Source organism: Crinia signifera, chromosome 3 (assembly GCF_055691185.1).
Source record: "Crinia signifera chromosome 3, ASM5569118v1, whole genome shotgun sequence".
NCBI classification, from domain to species: Eukaryota; Metazoa; Chordata; class Amphibia; order Anura; family Myobatrachidae; genus Crinia; species Crinia signifera.
The window spans coordinates 31,374,131-31,391,539 of NC_139219.1; the positions used below are offsets into that span (position 1 = coordinate 31,374,131).

At 44.3% G+C, this 17,409-nt stretch overlaps 1 protein-coding gene across 2 annotated transcripts in view; it reads right to left on the reverse strand.

Annotated features, from left to right (window-relative positions):
- Positions 1–17,409, reverse strand: part of MIA3 (MIA SH3 domain ER export factor 3) — a 78,033-nt gene that overhangs the window by 60,308 nt on the left and 316 nt on the right. For both annotated transcript variants that reach the window (XM_083175595.1, XM_083175596.1), the window contains exons 2-4: positions 15,396–15,529; positions 5,859–5,945; positions 1,016–5,255 (exon numbers count right to left, since the gene is read on the reverse strand). In XM_083175595.1, the coding sequence (XP_083031721.1) occupies positions 1,016–5,255; positions 5,859–5,945; positions 15,396–15,529 (4,461 nt within the window). The remainder of the gene's footprint in view (positions 1–1,015; positions 5,256–5,858; positions 5,946–15,395; positions 15,530–17,409) is intronic.

Here is a 17,409-nt window from a genome sequence, read left to right on the forward strand (position 1 = left end):
ACCTCTGATGAAAACCACTAGGAAGTGGTTGAAACAGCTGTTAGGTTACAGCTGACTGTCTGTGCAAATTATGCTTGTACATTAAAACTCTTTTTTTTTTCACTTCTACATTCGTGTGCCGGTTCAGTCCTCACCTGCAAAGGAAGGGGGTAAGTGATATATATATATATATATATATATATATATATATATATATATATATATATATAATCTATTTAGGTTCAAATGTGCTTTTGTAGAGACAACATATATTGTAAGGGTGTGATATAGCATGTCTCCAAGAAAGGGAGGACAAACCGCGGTTGTTCAGCATCTCTGTCCTACTCCTCCACCTCCTCAGTCTTCTGTTCCTGTTCATTTGTGGCATAATATTGGGCTGGCGGCCACAACTTTCTCTAAAGGGTTTATTTACTAAAGTTAGATTTTTATCTATTTCAAATCGATCTCACTCGATGTTGGGTTTCCAGGGTTAAAATACACACTTACTATAAGATGACTTTTGATATTAATTGTTTTAAACATTACTAAATGAGTGTTTTAGCCCTGGAAACCATTTAGATTGAATTACATAGATAGAAATTGCTGAAAATTGATCTTCAGTAAACAAACCCCTTCGTGTGAAGAACCAGGGTTCCCCCGAGACACAACGGAGTAGTCGCCTGTGGCTGGTATTGTATCTTCTAATTATTTATTTATTGTTAATTTACTACTACTATGACATATTTGATGTATGGCCAAGATAAGGATCAAACAACTTAAATCAAGCACTTAGGGAGACGATGAGCGAAAAGAGCTTTTAAATGATAGATTAACTGATTTAGAACCCCATGATATAATTTTGTGGAGAAAGCAATAAACTAACAACCAATCAGCTCCTGTCATTTCTCAAACACAGCATGTAATATGGAAGTTGGGTAATGATTGGTTGGCACTTTATCACTTTAAAATGCTTAGTACATCTCCCCCTATCTTTCTCCAAGCTTTGCTAAATCTCCACCATAAACGCTGTACTTACCATCCTCTTTGATCTCCGTGACCGGAACTTCTGGTGCAAGCAGAGAACTGTCGTTGACAGTGGAGTGTTTCTGACGAAGCTTGTACGTTATGTCCTGTACATCATCCAGAAGAACATCAAACATCTCTTTCTCTGTAGCGGAGATCTCATTGCTCTCCTCTACTGCATCCAAGACACTCTCCACAAAGCTGAGTATACTAGATTCAGACGCTTCTAAAATCTCATCCAGAGCTTTGTCGATGTAATCTAGACGCACATTGTCTCTCCGCGCGACCTTCAGTTCGGAGTCCATGTCCTGAAGCATGGCTTCCAGCCTGAGGATGTTGTCTGAGCCAAGGATGTTTGTGAACTGTGCTATCTTTACTTCATCCAGATAGTCCCTTATTATGGTGAGAGCATTAATACTTTCAATATAAGAGGCTTCCTCCATTGACTCAATTCCTGCAATTGGGGACTCATCAGGTTCTTCTACATTTTCCAATTTGTCATTTGAGGAATCTGATATTTTATCCCTTGTGTCTTCTTTGGTGGCTTCCTCTACTTCTTCCTGTACAGTTGTGGCCACCTCCTGTTGAGTTTCTGTCCCTGAAATATCTGAATCAACCTTATTCTCAGTCAGATGGTCATTAACCCCTTCTGTCTCTTCCTCATTTGCTGCTGGGATATCCCCATTTTTTGGTTCAATCACAACTTCAACCTGATCATCCACAATATCCTCTAGAACTGAAGGATCTGCTTCTTGTACAGCTGTTTCTTCATTTTCTGGTTCAGGATTTTTAAATTCTGTTTCTTGGATGGGTTCATTTTCACTACTTACTGATTTAGGTAGGTCCTCACTAAGGTCATTGTCACTCTGATACTTTGACAGCAATTCTCTAGAACGCCTGGCACTCACTGCATTTTCGTCTTCCAGCAGTTCATCCGTGTTGTCTACAATGGCCTCCTCTCTGTCCACATCCAAGGGAGGTTCTACATCATCCTCATCACTCAGATGACCCTCAACTTCTGAAACTTTGTTACCAGCTTTGACTCCATTGTCTGTTTCCTTAGTGTCTTCAGGCTTCTGTCCTGCTTCATGACTGTCTAACTTAAGTTGTTCATCTTCTTCCTTCTTGGTTTCAATTCCCTCAAGCTTTTGATCAGGTATATTGTCATCTGGTGTTGGCAGTTTATCATCCTCTTCAGTTGATGACTTTTCAAGTTTGTTTTGATCTACAGATTTAATATCTTCCACTATTGCTTTATCTGAGCCTACGGTTTCATCCGATCCTGGAGATCCAGTTTCTTTTGTCTCCAAAACTGGACCTTGTTGTAGCGTATTCTCCACTTCACTGGTGAGATCAGGCGCAACTGGATCACTTGTAGGCTTGACATCTTCTGCTACTGCCGAATTTAATGAGGCCATTTCCACTGCTTCATTTTTTCCTGTTGAGTCTTGGTTGATGTTGGGATGTTCTACCCCAGAGTCCTCAGATGACTGTATTTCCTTATTCATTGAGTGGTCTGGTTCAAGATCTTGAATTTTTAGGTCAACTGTTTCTTTTTCTTTGTTCTCTTTAAGATTGACGCTGGTATCATCAGATGTTGCTTCATCTTGGTTATCCTCCCTTGCTTCTATATTCTCCCCAAGGTGTTTAGAATCCTTCAGTGATTTTGAAAATTCCTCAGTAGTTGCATTGTTATCATTCAATGGTAGCAGTGAATTTTCCATACCTGCTTCACTGTTAACAGTATCCCTTGGCTCATTTAAAGTTTGTGGTACTGCCTCCCCATCCACCTTACCAGGTTTTTCCATTACATCTTGTTCCTTTGTTGATAACGCAGCATCCGTTTCACTTTTGTGTGGAAACGTTTCACCAGTGGGTAAACTGTTTGTTGTAATATTGAACTTCAAATCGATTTGCGAAGATTTATCAACTTCAACAACAGATAATGTCTCTTCTAACAGATCTTCTTCTAGAGGAAACAGATCTTCATCTAAAGAGTGCTCAGTATGGTCATGTTGTCTCATACTGTTTTTATCCATACCAAGCAAATGCAAACTATTGTCTTCTTCCAACTGCTCAAAGCCGTCTTCCTCCTCCTCCTCATCATCATCATCTTCTTCCGAATCTGCTCCATCTTGTTGAGTAACTTCTCGAGTGGTTTCCCCACCACTGACAATGGCAAAGAAGGTGTCACCCCATGTGGTTATAATATCTTTCTCTGGCTTTAGTGTTGTAGCATGCCCCACTTCTGCAGGAACCTCAACTTCATCTTCAGGAGGGGTAGCATTTGCTTCAGATGGAGTGTTATAAGTAGAATCATTCTCAAAAGTGGTCTGATCCAATGACTTCTTATCAGATTTATCATAAGATAACAGAAGGGCTTCAGTGGATTCTTCAGTAAGATCTTGATACGGAGCATCATAGGAGTCATCCACTGTATCCTCATCTTCATCTAGGTATTGATCATCTAGCGTAACATGCATGGTCTCCTCATCATCAGATACAACAGCATCTCCTGTTGTGCCAATTTTTGTCTTCAAGTTCTGTATCAGTTCCTCATCTATAAGGGTAAAGGAATCAATATTTTCTATTTTTTCTTTGTAGGGATTGGCTCCACCATGAATAGCGCTGCCATTTCTCATTTGCTCAATTTCTGGCACTTTGCTTTTTGCATCTAAGGCATGATGATCTTCCTGAGAATTTTTGGACTGACTATTTTCGTGAGATTCACCAGTTTTGCCAACATCTACCTGATTACCTAAATTGTTGCTAATTTTTTCATCGCTTTTCTCATTATTCAGGTCTTCTTTTTCTAGGCCTTGAGGTTGTTCTTTTTTTTCTTTGACTTCTGGAGAAGGTGGCTCTACTTTAGTCTCTGAAGAAGACACCCCTGTTGGTTTTTCAGATGCAGAAGGTGATGGTTCACCTGTTGGTGTGCCAGATTGTAAAGGTTGTGACTCTTCGGGTGGTTTTACAGACTTCAGAGGTTCTCCTGGTGACGTTTCAGATTTAGAAGGAGGAGATTCCCCTTCTGCTGTTTCAGGATCTGTAGAAGGAGACTCCCGTTCTGATGTTTTGGAGTCTGAGGGAAAAGACTCCTTTGGTGCTGTTTGAGGATCTGAAGGAGGAGACTCATCTTCTGATGTTTTGGAATCTGAGGGAGGAGACTCATCTTCTGATGTTTTGGAATCTGAGGGAGGAGACTCCCCTTCTGAGGTTTTGGACTCTGGGGGAGGAGACTCATCTTCTGATGTTTTGGAATCTGAGGGAGGAGACTCATCTTCTGATGTTTTGGAATCTGAGGGAGGAGACTCATCTTCTGATGTATTGGAATCTGAGGGTGGAGACTCATCTTCTGATGTTTTGGAATCTGAGGGAGGAGACTCATCTTCTGATGTTTTGGAATCTGAGGGAGGAGACTCATCTTCTGATGTTTTGGAATCTGAGGGAGGAGACTCATCTTCTGATGTTTTGGAATCTGAGGGAGGAGACTCATCTTCTGATGTTTTGGAATCTGAGGGAGGAGACTCATCTTCTGATGTTTTGGAATCTGAGGGAGGAGACTCATCTTCTGATGTTTTGGAATCTGAGGGAGGAGATTCCTTTGTTGCTGTTTCAGAATCTGAAGGAGACTCCCCTTCTGATGTTTTGCGATCCGAGGGAGGAGATTCCTTTGGTGCTGTTTCTGTATCTGAATGAGGAGACTCCCCTTCTGATGTTTTGGAATCCGAGGAAGGAGATTCCTTTGGTGCTGTTTCAGTATCTGAAGGAGGAGACTCCCCTTCTGATGTTTTGGAATCTGAGGGAGGAGATTCCTTTGTTGCTGTTTCTGTATCTGAATGAGGAGACTCCCCTTCTGATGTTTTGGAATCCGAGGGAGGAGATTCCTTTGGTGCTGTTTCAGTATCTGAAGGAGGAGACTCCCCTTCTGATGTTTTGGGATCCAAGGGAGGAGATTCCTTTGGTGCTGTTTCAGTATCTGAAGGAGGAGACTCCCCTTCTGATGTTTTGGGATCTGCAAGAGGAAATTCCCCTGGTTTGGTTTCAGATTGTGAAGGAGACCCCTCCCCTGGTTTTGACTCAGACTCCGAAAGTTCTGACTCCTTTGCTGCTGTTTCAGGCTGAGAAGGCGGAGACTCCTCTTCTGGCTGTGATTTTTCTTTTGCGCTTCCTTTTTGTCTATTTAAGAGTTCATCAACATTATAATTATCAAAATTATCTTTTCCATCATCAAAACAAACAAAATCTGTTTCCTGCAAACAAAGAAATACAAAAAAAGAAATACATAAGTAATAAAACAAGCAAACAATACATCATAAACTATAAACCACAAAAGACAACTAAAGACATTTTTGTTTACTTGTTACAAAACTTTATCTGGGAAATGTTCAGAACATTCCCAAACTGCATTGCACAATTTGAAACAGTAATCATTTGAATATTTATGCCGAATATGTTTTTCTCAATGTCAGAAACAATTGACTTTTCTTTAAGGGCTTAATGGGCTTCTTTGTATAAAAGACATTTCAACCCTACAGATGCTTTGAGCGGATGAAGGAAAGATTGGCTGCTGGAAGAGGGGCATTAGGGGTATTAGGGGTATTAGAGTGTGTGTGTGGGGGGGGGGGGGGGGGGATATTAAAGTGGCACTTATAAATGTAAACTATGAGTGTTGTATATCCTCATTCTTACCGGGTGGCTGTATTCCTCTGAACACTTTTGCCAACAGGACTTCAAAAATTATACTATTAAATAGCAATGTCTTTATACTTGGTTTCTGCACTGCTCTTAGCTGCACATAATGCAGGCTCTAGAGTAAACATTCCTGACAACACAAAGATGACACAAACACTCACATCTGTGGGAAACACCAGCTCCTCCGTGACGTAATCGGCTTTTACATCTATAAGATCCTTTGGGAAATATCCAAAAAATGAGTCCACCTGAAAAACCAAACAGCAGAACGCTCATTACTGCAAGTAGCCATAGAATCACTACATGTGAGTAAAGCAGCCTGTAGCACATTATATAATGGCAGAAGTGGTAGAGTGGGCTGACAGACGATGTCTAGGTGTCAACACAAAAAAAAAGGTTGACATGAAATAAAAGTTTTTCACATTTTTTTCCCTTCATTTTTTGGGGACTTTTTCATACTCTGGGAACGGTAAAGTGTGCTGTGCTCAGCAGTAGTGGAGTGAGGAACCTAGCCTGCAGCATGTCAACAATTTCCTTGTGTCAACCTTGTGCATATTGAACTTTTGCTGTCGACCTAGACATTGTTTGTGAGTTATACCACACCCAGAGGTCAGGGCGTCACACAACAGGAGCACTGGGAGCAGGAAGTGGGGTGTATACGAATGCACCCTTCTTTGCCATGGGGTATCTGGCCAGATCTAATGAGGTGGAGGGCTGCCTTCCAGGGTGTGGTTGTTTGGGGGGCAGAATCTGACTGGTTGCTATTGGCAACCTCTACTCATTTCTTTTAGAAGCTTTAGTACAATTACCCCTAAGTATAAGGCTGCACTTTCCCTACTGAATGTACAGCGCGTGTGTGGCAGTCCTTGGAATATAGCATCCGCTGTCTGTAATCAGGGTTATTTATCTGTCCTTTGAATGTCATCCCATATCTCAAAGCGCTACACACCAACCAATCAGCAGCTAGCCCCACCCTTATTTATTGTATTAACAAAAGTCATGTGACATCAACGTAAGGCTTAAACAGACCAAGGAGACTAATGTAACACAGTCTCAGAAATTAACAAGACCACAATAATTTGGTGGCACCAAACTGACAGCATTTTATAGGTCAACATGACAATGGTTGACATACTTTTAGGTTTGAAATATGTTTTCTGAACATTAGCTGGATTTACCATCCACGTGATCTGCTGGGAATAGTAACAGTTTGGGTCAACAGTTTCTGGGTCGAGTCAAAAGGTTGACCATTATTGGTCGACATAGTCGTATATGTGCATTATTGAAAGCTGCTCCCATAACAATGGGATTTTAATGAGTGATTGTAATGTATAGAGTGGGTACCTAAAAAATTTTAATTGGTTAATAATGCTTTTTTGGGAGCATTGGGGGTTATTTTGGTTCACTCTTTCTGACAAATTGTCAGGGCTCGCGCGGGTAGTACCGGCGCTAGCCCGGCGGATTCCCTGCAGCACGTCCCGGCTATTGCTAGGCGGCCGGGACGCCCTTGCGTCACTGGACGCGGCATCAGGCCGCGACATCCGGCAGACGCCGCCGTGCGTCCAGTTCCGCCTCCTCAGTCTCTTCCCCCACAGCCGCACCGGTTGCCTAGGCGACAGGGGACGTCAGGCAACCAGGCGGAAGGGGAAGACTCCGGCTCAGCGCCCGCCCAGGTGATCAGCCGCAGCTGCTCACCATTGGCTGTTTCTCTATTTAAACCTTTTCACCGGGACACTCAGACGCCGGTTATAGTTCATGCCTTGCGTTCTGAGTGTTCCCGGTTCCTGGCTGTCTTGTCCTGCTCCTGCTTGTTAGTGGATTTCCAGCTGCAGCATCCAGCATACCCGTCCGCCTCCTGGCTATTATCCTGGTGGTAACCTGCCTTGCCTGCAGCAGTCACTGTTCTCAGATAAGTTGGGATTTCTCCCTTACCTTCTTACTCTGAGAGCACTGTGCATTTATATATTTTGTGTCATCTTCTTAGTGTAATGTTGAACCTGAATCCCATGGTACGACCCCGTGGGGTCCACACTCGTAATTCTGATATTGTGTCATCGTAGTGTATTGTTACACCTGTAACCCCCTGGGTTCACTAGTATTCTTTTCTTATGGTGTCAACTCATGTGTATTGTTACATTCACTGGTAAACGTATTACCTCAGAAGTTTCCTAGTCACGGGGCGTTCCTCACATCCGCCCTTAGGGCTGGGTTGTCCTTACCAGTTGGTTCAGTTAGCTTTACCCTTGTACTCTCCTGGCCTCGGCGGATGAATTGTCCATACTTAAGACCTGCCTGTAGCGGAGTGGGGCAGACCTAATTCGCCCTTCAGCCGAGACAGGCCCAGGTAAAGACTAGCCCTGCATTTGTCCATCGACTCCAGGTGGAGGCAACGGAGTTAGGGTTGGTGAAGACACCCGTGTCCATAACCATTGGAGAGGACACCCGTGTGCATAACACAAATTCCTTCTTAGATGGACAAAACCATGTGCACTGCAGGGGGGCAGATGTGCAATGTGCGGAGAGATTTAGATTTGGTGGAGTTATTCTGTTTCTGTGCAGGGTAAATACTGGCTGCTTTATTTTTGCACTGCAATATAGATCTCACTTTGAAGTAAAACCCCACCCAAATCTAACTCTCTCTGCACAAGTAACATCTGCCGCACCTGCAGTGCACATGGTTTTGTCCATCTAAGAAGGAATTTGTCAGAAAGAGAGAACCAAAATAACCCCCATTGTTTGGTGGATCCCCAATGTGTTAGAACCAGACCCTATATCTCCAATACTTACCAGTGGACTCAGCCTGTGTGTGGGAAATGGTTGGTCGCGACTTCCGGCTCAGTCTACCCCCCTTTGCGGTGGGGTGGGGTAAGGTAAGGTGACCTGGCCATCTCGGCTTTTGATAGGGATGTGGTAGGTTGCAGTGAGGTCCTTAAAAAAGTGCTCGTATAGCACAAAAGATTTTATAGGGAAAGGGAAATGTTCTAGCACATCGGGATCCACCAAACAATACTCCAAAAGGACCGTAAACATTGTTTTATTAACCAAATTTAATTTTCATGCGACTCCTCTATACATTACAAGCATTCCTTATTTATTTACTATTGGTCAGTCATGTGACATGCATTAAGTTGACCTAAGCAATAGGTCAACTTGGAAAAAGGTCGCCATGAGTTTTTCATGATTTATGTTTAAAACCAACTTAAGATCCCAGTGGGCATAGAGGGAGAAATAAAAAGTGTGCCGAGCGTAGCGGGGCACCATGCCCGAAGCATGGGGCAGTACGGATGGTGTAGTGGTTAGCATTACCACCTCACAGCGCTGAGGTCATGGGTTCGATTCCCACCATGGCCCTAACTGTGCAGAGTTTGTATATTCTCCCTGTGCTTGCGTGGGTTTCCTCCGGGTACTCCGGGTTCCTCCCACAATCCACAAACAAATTAACCATAGAATGTCTGTATGTGCGTGTACATGTGGTAGGGAATATAGATTGTAAGCTCCACTGGGGCAGGGACTGATGTGAATGTTCAAATATACTCTGTAAAGCGCTGCAGAATATAAAAAATATTAATAAATAATAATGAGCCATGCGGTACATTTTTATGGCATACATGTAGTGTGTGTATGTGTATATATGTGGGGCGGCTTAGGGTTAGTCTGTGGGTGTGTCAGTGTGATAGTGCGCAGGCCGCAGGGTGAGGGAGTGCGTCAGTGTGATAGAGCACAGGGTGAGGGAGTGCGTCAGTGTGATAGAGCACAGGCCGTATGGTAAGTGATTGCGTCAGTGTGATAGTACTCTATGGCCTGTGCTCTGTGTGATAGAGGGTATCCAGACTGATCATAGACTGACTCATGATAGACAGTCCTATGTTCGACCACTAATGGCCGACAGTGTCAAAAGGTCGACAGTCATAAGGTGGACAGGGTTTTTAAGGTCGACACACAATAGGTCGTCAGGGTCAAAAGGTTGACATGGTCGAAAGGTCAACATGGAAAAGGTCAACATTAAGGCAGTATTTCATGCCTCATCATCCACTAGGGCATTGAGGGAGAATAAAATAGTGTGCCGAGCGCGAGGCACCGAGCCCGACGCATTGCATGTCATGCGAGGGGACGCACTACCCTTAAACAGTGTCCATGGAGACCTATGTCGACATAGACACCCTAAAAACATTAAAAACTCCTGTTGACCTTTTTCCATGTCAACCTTTTGACCCTCCTGTCGACCATTAGTGGTCGACCATATGACTATGATGAGTCAGTCTATGATTTATACCAGAGCTGGGCAACACCGGCCCTCCAGATGTTAATGAACTACACATGCCAGGATGCTTTGCATTAGTTTTGCTATGTGGCCATAATGAAACTGATGCAAGGCATGCTGGGATGTGTAGTTCATCATCTGGAGGGCCGGTGTTGCCCAGCCCTGATTTATACCCTTACTGTGATAGAGAGTAGGGTGAGGGAGCGTGTCAGTGTGATAGAGCATGTCAGTGTGACAGAGCGTAGGGTGAGGGAGCGTGTCAGAGCGTAGGGTGAGGGAGCGTGTCAGAGCGTAGGGTGAGGGAGCGTGTCAGAGCGTAGGGTGAGGGAGCGTGTCAGAGCGTAGGGTGAGGGAGCGTGTCAGAGCGTAGGGTGAGGGAGCGTGTCAGAGCGTAGGGTGAGGGAGCGTGTCAGAGCGTAGGGTGAGGGAGCGTGTCAGAGCGTAGGGTGAGGGAGCGTGTCAGAGCGTAGGGTGAGGGAGCGTGTCAGAGCGTAGGGTGAGGGAGCGTGTCAGAGCGTAGGGTGAGGGAGCGTGTCAGAGCGTAGGGTGAGGGAGCGTGTCAGTGCGACAGAGCGTAGGGAGAGGGAGCGTGTCAGTGTGACAGAGCGTAGGGAGAGGGAGCGTGTCAGTGTGACAGAGCATAGGGTGAGCGAGCGTGTCAGTGTGATAGAGAGCAGGGTGAGGGAGCGTGTCAGTGTGACAGAGCGCAGGGTGAGCGAGCGTGTCAGTGTGATAGAGAGCAGGGCGAGGGAGCGTGTCAGTGTGATAGAGCTTAGGGTGAGGGAGCGTGTCAGTGTGATAGAGCTCAGGGTGAGGGAGCGTGTCAGTGTGATAGAGCTCAGGGTGAGGGAGCGTGTCAGTGTGATAGAGCTCAGGGTGAGGGAGCATGTCAGTGTGATAGAGCGCAGGGTGAGGGAGCGTGTCAGTGTGATAGAGCTCAGGGTGAGGGAGCCTGTCAGTGTGATCGAGCGAAGGGTGAGGGAGCCTGTCAGTGTGATCGAGCGTAGGGTGAGGGAGCGTGTCAGTGTGATCGAGCGTAGGGTGAGGGAGCGTGTCAGTGTGATAGAGAGTAGAGTGAGGGAGAGCGTGTCAGTGTGATAGAGCGCAGGGTGAGGGAGCGTGTCAGTGAAATAGAGCGCAGGCTGCAGGGTGAGGGAGTGCATCGGTGTGATAGAGCACAGGGAGGGGAACCGGGCATAGGGTTAAGGAGCATTTCAGTGTTATAGAGCACAGACCACGTGGTGAGGGATTACATCAGTGTGATAGAGCGCAGGCTGCGGGATTGTGTCAGTGTGATAGAGAGCAGGGAAGGTGTCCGGGCAGAGAGATAGGGAGCATGTCAGTGTTATAGAGCACAGGCCACGGGGTGAGGGAGCGTGCTAGTGTGATGGACCACAGGTCGTTGGGTGAAGGAGTGCATTGCTGTAATAGAGCACAGACTGCAGGGTGAGGAAGCGCAGGTTGAGGGTCAGTGTGAGAGCGCAGCTGCAGGGTAAGGGTCAGTTTGATGGGGTGGGGGGCCCCAGAAGTATCAGTGTATGGGGCCCCAAGATTTCTGTTGTCATCCCTGCCCATAACCAACGTCATACAGCGACTTCCATGTGGTGGTACTTTTTCTATTGTTGTATTTTAGAACTATGCTGCTCTGGGATGATGACAATGTACATAAATAGACAGATCATTTTAGGACACAATCACTGTGTAAAATGCCGACACGTATTACATTGTACTGACATGCCAGGGAGCTGAGTACTGACAGCTACAAATAACTCTGTATTATCTGATTAATATGTAGTTATTTTAACATAGAAACATAGAAACATAGAATTTGACGGCAGATAAGAACCACTTGGCCCACTTAGTCTGCCCCTTTTTTAAACATGTTACCTCAAACCATATTTGATCCTTATTTTTTGTAAGGATATCAATATGCCTATCCCAAGCATGTTTAAATTGTACTACTGTATTTGCCTCTACCACCTCTGATGGGAGGCTATTCCACTTATCTACTACTCTTTCTGTGAAGTCATTCTTCCTCAAATTTCCCCTGAATCTTCCTCCCTCTAGTTTCAGTGCATGTCCTCGTGTTCTGATGCTCCTCTTCCTGTGAAGAATGTCTCCCACCTGTACCTTGTTAAAACCCTTGCTATATTTGAAAGTTTCTATCATGTCCCCCCTTTCCCTTCTCTGCTCTAAAGTATACATATTAAGATCTTTTAGTCTTTCCTGGTACGTTTTGTGATGTAGGCCATGCACCATTTTAGTTGCCCTTCTTTGTACAGTCTCTAATGTATTTATATCCTTCTGGAGATATGGCCTCCAGAACTGAACACAATACTCTAGATGAGGTCGTACCAATGACCTATACAGTGGCATTATTACTTCTTTCTTTCTACTGCTGATACCTCTCCCTATGCAACCAAGCATCTGACTTGCCTTCTTCATTGCTTTGTTACATTGCCTACCTGCCTTTAAGTCCCCTGAAATAGTGACACCTAGATCCCTCTCTTCCTCAGTAGTTTCCATTATAGTGCCATTTATACTATATTTAGTCTTTGGATTTTTGCAACCCAAGTGCATGATTTTGCATTTTTGGGCATTAACCCCTTCCCGACATATGACGTACATGTACGTCATATGTCGGTTGCGGGGGAATCAAGCCAGCTCACGGAGTGAGCTGGCTTGAAAGAGAGCAGGTAATGGCTGTATATTACAGCCAGGTACCTGCTCTCACGGCCACGAGCGGCGAGTTCGCCGATCGTGGCCGTTTAACCCTTTAAGCACCGCGGGCAAAGCGCCCGCAGTGCTTAAATAGCTGATCGGAGGGGGGGCGCCCCCCTCCGGCGCCGATCGGGGCCCCCCGCGGCGAGATCGGAGGGTGCCGATCGGTTGCCATGGCAGCCAGGGGTCTAATGTAGACCCCTGTGCTGGCCATGTCAGCATTCCTATTACATCCTGCCTGAGGCAGGATGTAATAGGAAGTGCTGAAAATCACTATGTTCAGCCATAGAGCTCTATGGCTGAACCTAGTACAGGCGATCGCGCCCCCTAGTGGTCAAGTACACTAGGGGGCCTTGTAGTAAAAGTAAAAAAAAAAAAAAAAAAAAAAAAAGTTTAAAAAAATAAAAAATAAAAAAAAAATATTAAAAGTTCAAATCACCCCCCTTTCCCCATTTCACAAATAAAAATAAATAAAAAATAAAAAAAATAAACATATTTGGTATCGCCGCGTTCCTAAAAGTCCGATCTATTAAAATATAACATTAGTTATCCCGCACGGTTAAAGGCGTAAACGGAAAAAAATTCCCAACGCCAAAACTACGTTTTTTGGTCGCATCGCCTACCCAAAAAAATGTAAATAAAAGAGATCAGAAAGTCGCACATATCCCATAATGGTATTAATTAAAAAGTATACTTCAGCCCGCAAAAAATGAGCCCTCACCCAGGTCCGTAGGTGGAAAAATAAAAAAGTTATAAGCCGCAGAACATGGCGACGCGACGCAAATTAGAAAAACCGTAAAATTTTCTATTTTTTTTTTTTAGTGGTAAAACGTAACGAAAACTATATAAGTTTGGTATCACCGGAATCGTAACGACCCATAGAATAAAGATAACCCATCATTTTAAACGAACTATGAACTCCAAAAAAAACGTAACCAGCGCAAAATTGTGGAATTGCGTTTTTTTTCCTTTTTACCCCACATTGAATTATTTCCTGATTCCCCAGAATATTATACGGTATAGTAAATGGTACCATTAAAAAGTACAACTTGTCCCGCAAAAAAAAAGCCCTCATGTGTCTATATAGCCGGAAAATTAAAAAAAGTTACGCTTATTTGAACGCGAGGAAAAAAAAAAAAAAAGTTAACAAAAAACGCCCCGTCGGGAAAGGGTTAAACTGTAGTTGCCATGCTCTTGACCATTCCTCTAATCTACCTAGATCATCAATCATTTGTTTTACCCCTCCTGGTGTGTCTACCCTGTTGCATACCTTTGTGTCATCTGCAAAAAGGCACATTTTACCCTCAATTCCATTTGCAATATCACCAATAAAGATATTAAAAAGCACTGGTCCAAGTACAGATCCCTGGGGTACTCCACTTGTAACCTTTCCCTCCTTTGACTGTACTCCGTTTACTACAACTCTCTGTTTTCTGTCCTGCAACCACGCTATTATCCATTCAGCTATTTTAGAATCCAATCCCAAGCTTTCAAGTTTATTTAACAGTCTGCGATGTGGGACAGTGTCAAAAGCCTTACTAAAGTCTAGATAAGCTACATCTACAGCCCCACCTTGATCTATTACTTTAGTCACCCAGTCAAAAAAGTCAATAAGATTTGTTTGACATGATCTTCCCCCAGTAAACCCATGCTGTTTTGGATCCTGTAAATTGCTGGTTTTGAGATATTCTACAACTCTTTCTTTTAAGAGTGTTTCCATCAATTTCCCTACTACTGATGTAAGTAGTGTGCTACTTAGTGTGCAATTGGGATACAAAATATTTTTTTTTCCTAGACAGAATTATCCCTCCCTTTTGGCACCTGAGTGACACACCTCTGATTGAGCAGCTTACCAACAAAAGAGCAACAAATAACTATCTGGGGATTCTGCAACATGCTACGTAGTTGTTTTGTATCTGTCAGGAAAGCAGCTCTGCCAGCCAAAGATATTCTCATTGTACCACTCACTAATAACAGATGAGACCGGCCACAAGTACAGGCCGCCCACTGAAACTACTCAAATACTTTTATACATTGGTTCAGTATCCAGACGTAGCATCTTTTCTCTCCTTCAACATTAAAGCCAAAAGAAATTCAGCAGTGCCAACATCTAAACAATATAGACATTCACAGTACAATAGTGATGGATGGGTCCTAAATATGTTAGGGGGTGACACATACCTCAGAGCTCTGTGGCTGTCAGCAGGTGTCATTCACTAGAGTGAGGATGGGGAACCATCGGCCCTCCAGCTGTTGTTGAACTACACATCCCAGCATGCCCTGCTACAGTTTAATCTTTTTGGCCATGCTAAAACTGTGCCAGAGCATGCTGGGATGTGTAGTTCAACAGCTGGAGGGCCAAAGGTTCCCTCATCTGTACACTAGAGGATGAGGCTTCACTAGGCATGCATGCGTCACTGGTTTGGTATGGGACGTGTGTTGGGAGGGGGGGGGGGGGGGGGCGGCATGCTGAAAGGTTCTCCTGTACAAGGGAGAAGGTGGTGCAGGTGGGGGGGAGCAGCATAGCGGGTAGCAGGGGGACTGCTGGTGCCACTGAAAACATCCACATAGCGGCCAAGGGATGCCTACCCAGTTACTGTACCATGTTCCTCCCCTGCCTGCTTGAACATCAAAGCCGGGATACCTTAGGTACAAGTCATATGGAGGCACAAGGGAGATAGCGCTATGTGACACAGGAACGGCAACAATTACTTACGCTTCCTGCCCAAAGGGCTGCCGATCTCCCATCTAGCTTGTGGTAAACATAGATCAATTCATCCTTTTTAAAATTCAAAAATCGACAGTCCGGCCCCGTAAAATCCTGTAATGCTTTACCCCTGTGCATCAACTCTGCGGACAAAACAAAAGGTAAAGAAGTCATTAGCAGAGGCTACGAAAATCAAAACACACAATAACAACTGTAGCTGACGTGCCCGTATAAACTGGGCAAAGTTCTCTGGTGGGAACATTTTGCCCTTTTCACCCTCTTGGGGTTCAAGTTTTAAAAAAAATCCCTGCAAATAATGGTCACAGTTTCCAGACCACGCAGCAGGTCACAAGTTCCAGGTCGCCCGGCAGGTGCGCAGGGAGGAGTTCACCAACTGTCACATTTTCCAGAGCACAATAGTGATGCACTGTAAACAGCAGGTGGATGTTTTGCCACAAAATGACGCCAATATTTTTCTGGAAATCTATTGACAAACAGCCTTCGTTTGGTATATGAAGTAAAGAAAAGAGCATCATATAAATATATCTCTCAAAAAATGTGTATTAATATATGAATAGGGTCATTAAAAAATATATAATCTTAGCGTGCATAATTAATGCACATATAAAGTAAACAATGTGAAGCGTGTATCGGTAGTAGAGACACAAAGTGGTAATTGTGGAGAGAGATAAAGGGGTCTACTTGGAGACATAGTATTAGCCAATCAGCTTCTAATTGCCATTTTTCAAACACAGCCTGTAACAGTTGATTGGCTGGCTGTTTATCACTTTTTGAAAATTGATACATCTGGCCCTATAAGATATTTACAAACGATATGTCCGTTAACGATATCGTTAAAGAATTTATTGTGTATATTGTTAAGTGTGTACCCACTATATTGTTAATGATGACGCATGTCATTAACAATCCCCACTTCATCTTAACATGCCGTCAAATCCGGTTATATCATCAACGACTGCAGGTTCAGTGTGGGGCCAGGTGATCACAGAATGCTATAGTTCAGCGTGGATGCACTAGATCTGTTGTCCAGCAGCACAGTTGATATTGCAAGGATATTGGCGGTCTGCGAATCGTAAAGTGTGTACCCATTTCAAATCACAGCCTGTTACATGGCAGTTAGGAGCTGATTGGCTGGTATTTTATTGCTCTCCAAGGATTATTACATAGACCTCTAATATACATTATTTACCCCAACACAGCGCACTCACATCTATTTCTATGCAAGTTTTTGCTTCTCGTAAATTGAACCTCTAACAAATGTGTTACCTTGTTGTGTAACTTCTCAAAACAGTTGTATCAGACCCTGGATGACCCGGTCACTGGCTTACAGCCTCTGGGTACCCTGGCTGTCATTACCACCCAGAGGCACAAACACTGCAAGTCTGACTTGTTTATTAAACAGAAAGTGACAACCCTGGAACTGCAGCTGACAGACAGGAAATTGCCCTCATCTTGTTTACAAACACTTATTGTACCTCTGACAACTCCACCTGAACCCACAGCCCCAACAGGAATGTGCCAGTGACCTTCCTGATACAGGGGACGCAGGACTCTCTTCCACAACATTCACTCTGGCCAAGGACAACTGGAAGAACCAGTGCAAACAATGCAGGAGGACCCATGATCACCTAGCTTCTCCAGTGCAGCTGCCCCATCCCTTCCTGTGGTCACAAAGAGGGGACCAGGCCACTGCAGCAGCCTGTGCACGTCCGGATAAGACCCACAGAGTGCACACAAGTCAGTGTCAGTAGGAGACAGACCAGTCTATGAATAGTACACAAGGGGCAGAGATATACTTACAGCACAGGGAACCCTGCAAACAGGTTATTAAGTAATAGATCTGTAATAAGCACATACAAAGGAGCAAGCCACAATCTTGGTGCAGATACAGAGTAACAAGTACACACAGAGCCCCCGAGTAGGGGCAGATACAGAGTAACAAGTACCCAGAGCCCATACTAGGGGCAAATACAGAGTAACAAGTACACACAGAGCACAGACA